The sequence below is a fragment of the Strix aluco genome, chromosome 29 (genome assembly GCF_031877795.1).
Source record: "Strix aluco isolate bStrAlu1 chromosome 29, bStrAlu1.hap1, whole genome shotgun sequence".
Classification (NCBI taxonomy): Eukaryota; Metazoa; Chordata; class Aves; order Strigiformes; family Strigidae; genus Strix; species Strix aluco.
Genome location: NC_133959.1, coordinates 2230352 through 2244072, shown reverse-complemented (window position 1 = coordinate 2244072; position 13721 = coordinate 2230352). Strand labels below are relative to the sequence as shown.

Below are 13721 nucleotides of genomic sequence, written 5' to 3'. Positions count from 1 at the left end.
TCTAAGCTTTTCTGGCAAATATTCTTGGTGACAGAGACTCCTTATATTATAATACTGAATGTTTAAGTGGTGTCCTTAGTCACAGCAAGATTTGTATTTTGGAAGGATTGTTTAGGATGCACGAATGGCAGAGCAGAACGCGGTGTATGATGGCTGGGTAATCTCAGCTTGGGTTGGGTGTATGTTCCCCAGGCTTTACTTTGCAAAGCCTCCGTGGATCAAACTTCTACAGGCTGTGAGCAGCTTTCCAAAACTGTCAGCTATTCTGCCAAAAGCGGGTATCTTGTAAAAGGGTGAAAGCGATGGAGCGGACAGACCAGGGTTCTGCTCCTGTGACTGTTCACAGTGTGATACCAGGCGAGTCACCACTGTTCTGTCTCTGCTGTAAACCTGACATGAAATCTCAGAATCAGTCTTATGATTAATAGTTACAAGCATGAAAAATATTTTAACTATGATGATATAGCAGATAGGAGCAGAAAATAATAATCAAATCTCTTGCTGTACAGCAGAGTGCTGATGCCATTCTGGAGTCGTGCAGCCCAGGGCAGGGCTGGCTGGTAGCTCTTGTCCTGCTCTGCCACATTGCTGAGGCTTGGTGTGCACTCACCGTGTGTTCCCACTGCACAAGAGTGACATTAAACCCGACTTAGCTAAATCAATACCACCTGTCACATGACACTGCTGTGACATTTCTGGCATGAGCGCTACCTCCTAATAGGAGATGGAAGTGGGAAGCGGCAGCGGTTCGTGAATAATGGATCAGATATGCCTGATTTGTAGCATTTACAAGGAAAGGGCGTGTCTCCTAGCTACAGAACAAACTGGTTATCAAAACGGGAACGAGAAGTTCTGTGTCTCCAAAATGTAAAATGTGAGATAAAGCAGCCTGGAGCTTACAGTTTGCTGATGTCCCCTATGCTGCCCAGAGGGCCGTCCCTCCAAATTTGACTCCGGATCAGCAAAACCATGCATTAGTGTACAGAAATAAAAAAGAGCCAGAGAAGAGGGGGGGTTAGGGGTGGTGAGCTGTCGATCAGAACTGGTGCAGCCAGTCGGTTGCCTGCAGCACGACGTGCCCGTCCTATGTGTTAGTGACGCTGCTGCGGCCGCTCGCTCGCACGTGGCTGCTGATAGAGAACAGCATGCCTGGCAGCGGAGGTTGTGCAAACCAGGCGTGGGCTTGGCTTAGGTGTACTGTGAGAAGCTGTAGGAAAAATTGGTGGATGAGGAGGCTGGAGGGAACTGAAGGCCAGATATAGATCTGGCTGTTTCACAGCTGGGCCCCGCTTGCTAGACCCAGGTTGGGAACACTGACTGTTGTGTGGGTTTTGTAGCAATCGAGAAGAATCTAGGTTCTTTCGAGTTGAAAGTTTTGATGTTGAATTAGAACAAAAATGTTCTGACAAGGAGTGGAAAGCAAGTCCAATATTGCCTCTGCCTCCGTGACATCCAAAAACCAAACCAGAAACTGGACAAAAAAAGATAAAACAAGGCAGCGCTGCGGTAGGCCATGGAGAGCTGGGATTTCCTTTGCATCCTTCATCTCCAGTTTCTTTGAACTGCATGTGGCAGAGAGATGCCCTCTGCCATTTTCACCTTGGGCAAAGGTTGCATTTGCTAATGTAACAATAGAATTCGCCAGAAGGATCTGACAGTGTTTCCTGTTTCAACAGTAAAAAAACTGGGATTTCTGTCCTTAGCACGTAAAGTGGCCGGATCTTCATCCTCTGAGCTTTCTCCCATCGAGAAGAGAGCGGTCACTTATCGGATTTGGTGTGGACGGAAGGAAGGGTAAGAAAGGAACTTTGTCAATCCATGACGTGAAATATTTTATATTAAGAGATTTGGCAAATGGTTCTGTGTGACTCCAAACAGGATGAGATAAATTTTCCAAGGTCAGCTCTCCTGTGCTCTCAGCTTTAGGTTTAGTCACCGAGAAGTCAATTCTGTAACCTTTACAGCAACATCCTGCCAGAGATGCAGAGACTTCGCTATTGTTGGCTTCAACAGCAGCTCTTGTGCATCTTCAAAGGACAGGAGGCTGAATAATGTGCGTACCGCCTGGTGAGAAACTTGTGACCAGGAAAGTATGTTGGACAAATCAATAAAAATAGAGTGACCTGAGCAACGGGGTAACTATTCACAGAGGCAGTTACAACCTGTTGTTAGGAAAAGGCCATACTGAATGGTGGATGAAGCAGAAAGTGAGAATTCTGAGTCTCAGCTCGGTCTTCTGGCTTGCTGTGTGGCTTTGGCTCACTGAACTGGTTTTCAGCTGTTTTGTTCTTAAAACAGAATTACTACCAATGTACCTCCTCGGTGAGTCAACTGCTCTAAAGCTGCTTTTGGACACAAAGCTTTGTGTTCCTTCAGTATTTCTGGACTGATTAATTATCATAGAACTTTTATATGGCTAAAAAAAAAAAAACAACCAACAAACCAACAAATCCCACCCATGTGTGTTTGGTTCCGGTGTATATTTCATGAGAAATGTATTTCATTTTCAAGACACGAAGCTTTCAGCAGATGCAGCATCTCGCTGGCCGGGAAGCCGAGCCGTGTCCTCTCCACACGCAGTCGTGTCAACACAAGGCTGTGACTGTGCTCCGAGGAGCGCAGCAAACACGGATGCAGATCACGCGCCCGCACGGCTGCAGGCGACAGGCCCTGGAGATGAGGCTTTGAGGATCCGTATCCTTGGTGCCTAAACACCTCAGTCTGTGTCTTCGTTTGTTAATTTGAGCAGGGGAAAGCTAAATGACAATGATAACCACCTCTGGGGATGGGCTGCCAGGGATGGGCTGCCAGGGACTTCAGTTCCGAGCAGCGTTGATCTGGAGGAGCTGGGAGCTGATCAGGACATCGGGACGCTTAGGTTGGTTTCATGTGGAGGCCTTTGCAGGGCAGAGCACTATGACTCTGTGTTTCCACTCTCAAAAAAAAGGAAGTTTGGGACACAGCCCCTGAAATAATTTTTATTTCTTTTTTTTTTTTCCTCCCTCACCCCTTGTGGGCTACAGCAGATCAGTGCACAGAGTGCAAAAAAAAAACAGTACGAGGTTTGGGCCCCCCAATGGTTTTTTTGACAATATATGTCAAAGTGCTTCTTCAGGACTCGAAGCTGTGCCAGATGTGCCATGGAAAAGGAACATAATCTGAAACAGCGTTGGGCATGATAACAACATGCCCATAGCCCTAGACTCTTTTAACCTTTATGTTTCTGTATATTTACATTAATGAGCAAAGAATAAGGGCCTGCATTTATTTCTGTTTTTTTAAAATGTTTGCTTGATGATGATGAATGCTGCTGTTTGGAGGGCACTGACCCTACAGACAACATGCACCTTTTATAAGGAGACGCTACACGTACAACTTTAAATTGCTATTTCTGTGGCTTTTTTGAACCCTTTTAGTCAGTCCTGTAATTCTTGGCAGCTGTGGTGTGACTGTAAAGCAAAGAGGAATCCATGGGACAGCTCTTTCTTGGGTTTTCAAAAGGAACGAGGCTTTTACGGGGCCTGTAAATTTACTGCGTTATCTTGTGCTGTACTGCTTCCATACTGTATAGTATATAGCACTTCTACTCTGTATTACCTCAGCTGCAATGCAAAAAATGACAAAAAATGAAGTGTGTTTTCACCAAAACCAGAGTGGGGGACCACCGTTTGGGTTCCGGCTCTGAAAGTACAATAAAAATTTTGTCATGCTAATTTTCTAAATAGTTTTAAAAGGAAAAGCTCCCTGTCTTGTAAATGCACTGAGGATTCTCTAGACACAAACAGTAACCTGGCTGATACTTTTTGTACATTTTTATAAATTTGGTCTATGAAGAATATCCTTCAGCAAGTGTATGCTGTTCAGGTATGTAATTATAGATAATTTTATGCATCAAAGAGAAAAAACGCTGGTTAGAAACAACTAGAGTATTATTTCAAAGTTCCATACCCATTTTCCTTGCCTTCCCTTGCAGTTGATACTTCTGAGATTTATTTAAGTCAGGAACGGACCAAAACAAAAAAAAGTATCTGTGGGGTCAAATAGGTAGATACCCTCACTTCAACTCTCTCTGTATTTATTTTCTTAGGAGGATTCAGAAATGAACCCCAGTAGTTTGTGTCACAGTTCACAGCAGACACCACTGCTTAGTTATTTTAACTAAACCATCTGTGGAGGGGAGAAAGAAATGTGAAAGTTGTCAAAGAAAGGAGTCATATTTAATATATCAAACTAGTGATTTTAGTAGTTTCTTGAATCAGAAATTAGAGAAGAGCCTGCAGTGCAGATATTAGGAAAAAAAAAAAAAAAAAGAGGAAGCAGGTGCTGGCTTAGTTTCTTAGCACCCACATTGCTGCTGTTGGTTTATCTGATGGCAAACTTAGTGTACTGTAGCGTGATGACTATGTCGAAGTGAGTGTATGGGAAAGATGCTGGAAAGATTGCACCCTGATGTTCTTAATCAGTAATTAGAAACTAAAAATAGTATTTTAGGGAAAGATAATAAATCTGTAGCCTTTAATCCTCCTGTGCCAATCTGTAAGCTGATACCATTATTACATGAAAGGCAATGAGAACATAAGTGAGTAAGCAAAAGTAGGTTGCTATTACAGTCACATTATAAATTCCACATAGCCCAAGCTGTTTAGATGATGTTTGGCTCTGTTTTATGCAAAGTTTATAGTCATAAAGCAGGTTAATTTGCAAGCAGAGAACACATAGTTTTGTTTATTTCCGTTCCTTGACTGCCCTTAATTCCTGAAGTATTCTGAAAGGAGTTAGGTTCCGAGTCTCTTCTGCACTTGTGAGTTCTCAGTAGTCGTGTACATTTGAGAAAAGGGCAGCAAGAACAGAAACTTGGGGGAACCTTGTTCTGGTGATGACAGTTCTGATGCACCGAGCTCAATGTCCAGCTGCTGTGCTGTGCAGACACGGATCTCCTCGTGCTATAATGACAGAGACAGCATTCCCCCCTAAGCAGGGCCTTTCATCTAAGCATTTAAATAGTTTGCAAAGGCTAAGATGTAGTTATTGTAACCCAGGTACCATCACAACTCCTACTGCTACACTCAGGTGCTTTAGTCGAATCAGGCCCTCAACCCTACCCCATCCAAGTGGGAAACCTCAAAGAGTGAACCACACCAAAACAGATGTGACTTCACAGAGGTCCTTCTCCCCTTCACAACTCTGTACTATCCCTATTACAACTGCAGCAATTCTTTAAATGGAAAAGTAACACAAAGCATTTAAAATGGTGCAAACTCTCTTATTGCAATTCGGGGTCTAGAAAAAGACCCTGCATTGGTCTCTGAGCCGCTGCTCCTGGCCCATTGAGCAAGAAATGTAAGACAAAAGTGAGATCTGTTGTAAGCTGAAAATAGGAAAGAAGAATGTCTATTTACCAAGTACTTTTGAATTAAAAAAGCTTTATTCCAGCAGTTTATAACTCAGTATCTTGCAGAAATGGGTGAAAGCAAGCAGATAAAATGACGGGAAGTTGCCAGGAAACGTACTGTCGTGGCTTAGCATGACTGCAAGGCAGAGATGATTACAAAAGGAGAAAAAGAAAAAAAAAAAAAAAAAGGCACCAAATGCCCAATCCCACGGGAAAAAGACAACCAGAAATTCGAAATGGCTACTTGGCCTGGGCTCTTCGATGCTGAAAAGGGCACCGCTCCCTAGGCAGGACCCTCGCCCCAAGCTCTCTTTAGCGAGTCGCTGGTTCATCCTCCCTGCTTCCCTGGCAGGAGGAGGAGGAGGAGGGATGAGGCGGGAAGAAGCCCCCGCACTCCCGCTGGGCCTCAGGCCCCGGGGGAGGTCGAGCTGCTCCTTCCCCCCCACCTCCGGGAGCAGCTGCCCCACAACTCCCCGTCTCCCTTTTACTCGCCCAAAGCCATTAAGGCCAAAAAAAGCTCCCTGGGGCACCTCTCCCTCCCCGCTCTTTACCTTCAGCGGGTTCTCCATCAGGCCGGAGCTCGCAGGAACCGCCCCGGCCGCCTTCCCACCGCGGCGGGCGGCCGCGCCCGGGCCCGGGGCCGTCCCCGGCAGGTGGATGCTGCCGCCCCTCCCCCGGCCCGGCCCGTCCCGTCCCCGGCTCCGCGCCGCCTCTTGCCGCCGCCCCGCTCCCAGCTGACGGGGGCAGCCCCTTGTTTACTGGCCAGGGAGGCAGCCGCCAGCCCGGCCTGCGCTGGAAGGGGCCGCCGGAGCCGGGGCCGCCGCCGTGGGGCAGGGAGGGGCCGGGCGCTATAAAGGGGGGCCGCCGCGGCCGCCTTTCCTCCGGGTCTCTCACCGACGATGCGAAGCCGGGCCCGGCCCCCGCGCCCGCCCCGCGGCCTCTGATTCGCCCCCGCCGGGACGCGCCGAGCCGCGGCGGCTCCAGCGACGCGGGCATGGGACCGAGAGCGGCGGCGGCGGCGCTGGCCGTGGCCGTGGTGCTGGCGGCCTGGTGCGGCCGGAGCCGCGGGGAGAGTGAGTCGGGGCCGGGGGCGCGGCCTAGGCGGGCGGCGGGGCGCTGGCGCAGGTGGCGGGGCCCGGGCGGCGGCGGCCCCGCGGCGGGAGGGGGCGAGGCGGGCGGCGCGGGGCGGCCTCGCCGCGCTTTTACCCTTTGTACCTGTGAGGGGTGAGGGGGGGGCGGCCGCCGCGCCAGGCCGCACCGCGGGGCCGGCGGCTGGGGCTGCTCGGCCGGGGCCTGCGGCGCCGGGAGCGGGGCCCGCAGCCCTCCCGCGGGGAGCGGCTCGGGTCACCTTCGGCCCCGGGGCCGGCGTGTTCGGCCCCAGGCGGGGCAGAGCGGGCCGGGACGGACGGGCTCGGCGGCGGCCGGGGGGAGCTGGGGCGGGACCGGGCCGGGCTGCAGCTCCCCCCGGCTCGCCTGAGGATTGACCCTGCGGCGCGTCCCGACCCGGCGGGACCGGGGAGGGTCCGGCCGTGCCGCCCGGGGCCGGGGATCAGCGGCGGGGAAGGGCACGGCCCCCCCCCCGGCCCTGCTGCTGGGAAGGGGCTGAGCCGCGGCGCCCGGCCCCGCTCTCCTGGGCCGCTTTCAGACCCGGCTCCAGTTACAGGCGGGTTTAGCGAGGCGTGGGGCTGCGGGTTTGTCTTTATCCGCGGGAACACTTCGCTCAAATCCACGCGTGTTACAGGGGGGTGAAGCTCGGAGGTCGGGATCGGTGTTTGAACGGGGTCTGGTAAGACACAAGACGGGTGTAAAGGTGTTGTACTGGAGGTGCGAGCTTGTGAAATCCAGGCTGACACGAGTTTAAGCCTTACAAGCTGTTTTGATGGGTCACGTCAAAAACACTTGCTTAGGAAACGATTCTAGTTAGAGGTTTTAATTTTGGATGATGTTTACAGATGTTTTTTAATAAAAGGAAAGTATTTAAAGCGAGCTGACTGGATACGTAAATCCCCTGTGCCCCAGACAGCCCCATACCCCCGTCAGCTTTCCCTCCGCAGAGGCAATAGCAGTTCCAGTGCAGACAGTGCAGCGATGGCTGGTTTGAGCAGAGAATAAAGCAGGATGTACCCTTAAGACAGCCCCTTTTTCCCAGCAATCGGACAAGTTACATATTTCAAAAATAGCCCAGTTTCTTCCTCATGTGTGTTTTTACGTTAGAAGCCTTGAGAGAGACCCGTGGTACGGTTTTAACTTGGGCGGGTAAGTTCCAGCTGGCAAAGCGTGTCCAAACCTGCCCCTCGCCAGCAGAGACGTGGAAAAGGTAGTTGACATACAGCACTAATAATAAATACGTATACGACTTCGGTCCTAATTTGAAAACATTATTATTACTACTACAGTGAAGCTTCTTATTTATTTATTTTTCGGCTTTTTGGGTTGCAAGTGTGTTTTCGATCTTAACTCCCCAATCTGTGCTGTATTGCTACGCGGTAGGAAATACGCTCGAGAATTCATGGATGGAGAAACAGCAGCGATGCACAAGATGTCAAAACACAGCCTGGGGTGGAATATTTTTATATCAATCACGCAGTGCAAATACTTTGTAAAGTATTTTGGGGACAATTTGTCCGATAAAGGTCCCTAATTCAGAAGGTTTTCAGCCACTTTGATGTTTGATTTCGTTTTTTGAGCGTGATGAGCTCACACAGCACTATGGTGCAGATGGAGAACATCACGCTAATGCGAAGGCCGGCATCAGCGGGGCTCGAAATGCACATACAATAGTTGCATAAGCAAACAAGTTGTTCCCAGAGCAACGGAACTAATGAAGTCTGCTTTCTTGGAGATTTGTGTCCTGCATTCTCTACAGACATGCCCCACGATAACGCTGCTCTCCAGGGACAATATTCCCGCCATCTCTGAGCCAAACTGTATGTAGTTTTTCTTGTGCCCCGTATCTTTCTCTTCCCTTTAGTTCTTTTAGACAGTATCTGGTAAGAGGCTGGGCAGCATGTAGTGTGTGTGGCTCAGCAGGCAAACTGGGTGCATGGTTTGAGTTCACATTTAAAGCATCCTTTGGCTGGAGACGCTGAGTTTTTCCTCCTTAACCCATCCCCAGTTTTCATACATCTTTGAAGAATACGATGTGTGAGAACTCTTTTCCTCTTTTACATGTGACTGAAGTTAGTTGTGAGTTCAGAAGTTACAGAGAGGAGTAGAAGCAAGGGTTAAGGAAAGGAGACCTGACCTGCACATAAAATGAAGATACATATATCTTGTTTTGTGAAGAAAAACAGGTCTGTGTTTGTTTTCTTTTTTTTTATCACTGTGTAAACATCATGCAACTTCTTGAAATAAATCTCACACATGACTCATGCACGTCAGTTCATCAGCTGTGGTATTTAGGGTGGGATTTACCTCACCTAGTTTTAGGCATCTACCAACTGAGCAACTCTGGGCTCCTTTTGTGATTAGTAGAAAGCTAATGGATACAGTCACTAGAGTTTAGAGTAGGCTTCCCCCCCTTCTAAACTCTTCACCTAAATTTGGGCGCTGCACATGTACTTCACTGCCTGCTGCTGATAGAATTAGAAATCTAGCCGAGATCTCTCTACCGAAATCATCAGGTGGGACAAATTTCACTTTGTATTTCTGCAGTAATGGCCTTTCAAAATAATTTGCTGCTTATATATTAATTCTGCCTCATACAGGGGTTTTTTTTTGTGCTCATAAACTCATTAAGAAACTGGTCCCTTGTTCCACCTCAACCCTGTGTTAATTTTTGGTGTTGAGAGACTCGATCTAGAATGAAATTTTCCTCCCAAAAGTATCAAGTAGAGTAAGTGCAGCAGGGCAGGGCTGTATCAAAACTAGGCAACAACTGCATCTGTCAGCTCTCCGTGTGCCCTCTTGCTATTTTAAAGAGAGGTAGTGCGCTAACTGTCTCTGAACAAGTCTGTGAAACCCATAAGCTTTCTGGAGGTCAATATTGGGGTGACTGTCTTGTGGAATATAAGTTATGTTGATATTGGCAACGTGTAAAACCTGTTCCTGCTCCCTTTGAAGTATCGAGGTCTGTTCGTATCAGCCTCTGTCCGTTACCCCGAGTGACCTCCCGTGGTCCTGGGATGCTGTCGCTTCACTGCCTTTTATCTGCACACAGGAGGCATGGCAGTATGCGTCGTGTTTTCTGTTTATGTTTTGAGCTAATGAGGAGAGCGTGATGATACAGCAAACCAGGGTTTATAGGCCGACTGTGAGGTTAGAGATGCCTTTGGCACTAAGGAAAGCGACCTCTGGGAGAGGTTTGCCCTCGGTTCAGCGGCGCTGTCTGGGGCAGTGAGAGAGAACAGGCAGCGGAGGTGTTCTCAGAGGGGGCTGGAGGTTTATGGGCAGGCTCACTTTTGAATCCATATCTCAGTTTGCTTCATTGCTCAGCTCTATATGGCTGAGGTGGGAGACTGAAGTTTAAAAATTAATATTTCACAATTAGATTTTTTTCAGTGTATATTAAAGTATTGCTCCAGTAGGCTAGAAGCTGTCTTACAGCTTCTACTAACCTGTCACTTAACAGGATGTTTTCCTCTCTCAGCAGTTATCCCAAGAAACACCCCAAAGCCCTTTTTCCAGTTTCCTAATAACACTTCTGAAAGTGAGACTTACATAGAATCGCAAAGCTTTTGACTTGACCAAAGTGAGTGTAATTTTTCTTAAATAATTTGCTTATTCAAGTACACGGCGAACACTATAAAAATGCAGGATTAACTAATATCTTAAATGGTTTGTGAGCTTTCTGTGCAGTGCTGCGTTATTCTGGCCTTTCTTGATGGTTAAAGGGCCAGAGCTCTGACGCAGTGAATCATTAAGGTTTGGTATCCACATAGTTTACTATAAACAAGGCTTAAGTTCCAGCTATTCCCCTGGTTAGACTCAGTCTTGAAAACCAACCTCTGACATCAGATCTAGTTTCTTCATTCAGTACTTCAAGGTTGTTACCAAACTAGTTCGTTCAAGAGGCTTTGGCATCTTGGGATTTGTTTGTTTGTTTGTTTTTAAAAAGCAAGCCTTGCAACTTTTTTTCTTGGGGGTCTGATGAAACGTGTATAATGATGTTTTGGGTTTTTTTAAGTTACTCTGAATCGCTTGGTAACTAGGGCTGGAGGAGTGTTTCCTCTCTGGCAGCGTAATGCTGTGCTGCTGGACATGGAGCCTGTGTCTGCTGAAATTTGGGAATTTATGTTTAGTAGAGATTTTGCCAGTAGTTTGACCAGCAATAGCTTTGGGCCTACTCCTGGAGAATCAATTTGAGATTTTTATTTTTGTGAAAGCTGATTTATGTGTGTTTTTGAGACCAGGTTGTCTGCATTATAATTGACTGCTCAACTTTGCTCTCCTTCTGGGATCAAACCTGCGCAGCCTTCATACTGAATTGCTGATTAATTCCCCTGCCCCTGCAGAAGAAATACTACCAAGAGAAGTTGTGGAAAACCACTTATTGCTTTGCTTAAAACTGCTTCTTGTTGTCTTGGTAACAATAAATTTATGGGGTGACTTAAGCAGCTTCTGCATGAACAGAAGATACAAACTGCTGAACAGAACTCAAAAGCATGAAAAGATTGAGACCCCTCCAACAAAAAAAGCATATTTTCTTTCAGATATTCTTAACTCCTTATTCTTCTCCTTGATCCTTGAGGTGGTTAAAAAAAGAAGCTCAGATACTGTGGTGGTATTCATCACTTAAAAACTAAAAAGTAGAACATGAAAAATAATCTTAAGTGTAATTTTCTCTAACTGTGGAAAAAATCTGTGTAAACCCTTTTAATCTTTGTACATTTACAATTATATTAGCCTTTTATTCAGTTGTTTATTTCAGAAAAAAAAAACCTAATTTGCTTTAAATTTCTCCTGAGTCTCTGTACCAGGCTGACGTTGGCATCTGCCGTTGCCTTCTGTGAAGAGGCCTCGTGCAGGAGCCCCCAGGACTGGGACCCCTTGAGCCCAGCAGACAATGTGCCAGTTTATTACGTTGCTGTTGCTGAGCTTTGAAAGCAGCAGAGTTTGAATAACTCGGGTCACATCCTGGTTTGCCAGGATGTGTAGAACCTCCTGTTTGGTCTGTGCTGGCAGCACTAATGACAAATAATGCATTCTGTATGAGAGCTGGTGAAAAACACAAAAATATTTCTAAAATGCAAACAACTGGTGGACTGTGGATGTGTACTTCCAGCTCTGGTAGATTTATATGATTATTTAATACTTCAAGATGCTTTGCTGTTTACTCCCAAGCTTCACCTGCCTCTTTTTAGCTGTGGTCTTGGAGCAGGGGTAGCTCTGTGGATTAAGGGGTTGTCTGGGGGCCAGCTTGTGGCCAATTTCCAGTGATTTACCTAATTCTAGTCCAAATGATGAAAGACTCAGATAATTATGCTGAGTGTATAGATGCATTTTGTGGCCTTAAGCCACAATAAAAGCCTAGAGCTTTTACTCTCGAAAGTAATTCTTAGTCTGTAGAGTTGAGCTGTATTTTTTGACCTTTCCTTGAGGTCAGCTGTGCCCGTTCAGGTTACTCGAGGTAGTACTTTATCCTGTGATCTGGCCGTTGGCCGTGGGTACCACCTTAGCCTGCTGCGTTTGGCCCGTGTGCTCAGCAAGCAGTAAATAAGCAGGATGTTGGATTTTGCATTTATCAGCTAGCTTTAGCTGCACTGATGTCTTGTACATTGAATTTCAGTGTTTGAGTTTTGCCCTTCTGTTGTTTCTCCTTTCATGAAGAAACCACTAGCCTGCCCTGTCACACACTTGCTTCCTTGGAAATACCTATCTTAATTATTTAAAATTAAATATTTAGAGTACTTAATCTGTTGCTCTCCCAGTTCTTTTAGCACACGGTTGGGATGTGCAGCAGGACAGCTTTCTGCCTTACTTCCAGTTTGGCTGCAGTTTTTCGTGGGGCAAAGAGGTTGCTGCTAGTTGGTCATCAGATTTCCTTTCCCACTTTTTAAAAGTACATCCTTGATCTTTGAGGCACTGTGTGCATTAGCTTTTTCTTCCAGAAAGCAATTTATGAAACGACTTGGATATAGTGCCAAAAAATCCCATTGGGCAATAACATTGCTTCAAATGCTATATTAGCGTTGCCAGATTTATTTTTTTTTATTGCAGTGAAGCAAATTTTTGAATAATCATTAAGACGTTTGCATAGAATTTATTTTTAACCCACACAGCAGTGGTCTGTGTAAAACCATGAGGAGTCAGACAATTGTAACTATTAAACATCTGTCTCTACATCAATTTTGTAAGGCCTGATTATTGCTGGGTGATTTCTTGAAGCTCTGGCGTGGTATTTTTATAGTTGGTGAGCTTTACATACAGTGACAAAAAGAGTAAAGATCCTGTGCTTTTAATTCTTGGGGGGGAGGGGGCTGTCTCAGCTGTAGGCAAAAGAGAGACTCCCTAAAGTGGATGCGGTCTTAAAAAAAATAATCGTTAAAAAAGAATCCCCCTGAACAGGACAGAGGAACGGTTGTTTTGCAGCGTTGTATTGCCAAGCAGGTTTGCCTGTCCACAGGCTTCCCCCCTGAACATCAAGGTCCAGCTGTGTATTTCTATGAAGTTTAGTTTGAAAAGGGTTATCACCGGGGCTTCTGTCGTGCTGTACAGGCATGGTGCGCTGAATTTCCTTCTTGACTTCTTACCTTGCTTAGAGTTAAGAAACCCACCTCCCTATTCAAACGTTTTGCTTTCCATATTTTCCTTTTGCTGGTGCCTGGATTCATATTATTCTGTTTACCTTCTAATTTATGCTTCATGTAATTGTTCACTTTGCCAGGTCTTTGGGTTACTGGTTCTACTAAATAAACTGTCCAGGTAGTCAAGGCAGGGAGATTCGCAACCTTGAGCAAATAATAACAAAAAAGCCCAAACACCTAATCTGAAAAGAATGCTTAGGGCAAAAATTACTGGTGTAGTGAATTACTCCTGTCAGCAAAGTCTGGGCAAGAGTGTGGGCTGTACTCGTGCTTGTGTGTATGTCCAGGTTTTTCTGCTCTCTTCTGAAGCACTACCATTTCCTAGCCATTATTCTTTTCCAATCTTTCCCTCCCCACAACCATTCTAAATTACTTCCTCTAATCCCCTGGCATTAATTGCACAACCTGAGATGAGGTAGGTGTGCCGCTGGCAACTATCTAAAGAAAACAGACTCTGTTGCATGGACATCTCTTACTTTTGTAAACGCCAAATGACGTCTAAGAACTGGTGTTACAACTGCCGTCGTGATAGAGGTAACATCCAGAAACTCAAGATGGCAGAAAAAAATTATGAAATACCCCTT

At 46.5% G+C, this 13721-nt stretch overlaps 1 protein-coding gene and 1 long non-coding RNA gene across 2 annotated transcripts in view; one reads left to right on the top strand and one right to left on the bottom strand.

Moving 5' to 3' along the window:
* Positions 1-4485: 4485 nt before the first annotated feature.
* Positions 4486-6250, bottom strand: LOC141916207 (uncharacterized). Its single transcript, XR_012621082.1, has 2 exons — positions 5944-6250; positions 4486-4943 (listed from the first exon to the last, which is right to left on the bottom strand). It is a non-coding gene; the product is annotated as an uncharacterized LOC141916207 (long non-coding RNA).
* INSR (insulin receptor) overlaps positions 6251-13721 on the top strand; it is a 56493-nt gene continuing 49022 nt past the window's right edge. Inside the window, exon 1 of the mRNA XM_074808462.1 lies at positions 6251-6465. Within this exon, the coding sequence (XP_074664563.1) occupies positions 6387-6465 (79 nt within the window). The 5' untranslated portion in view covers positions 6251-6386. The remainder of the gene's footprint in view (positions 6466-13721) is intronic.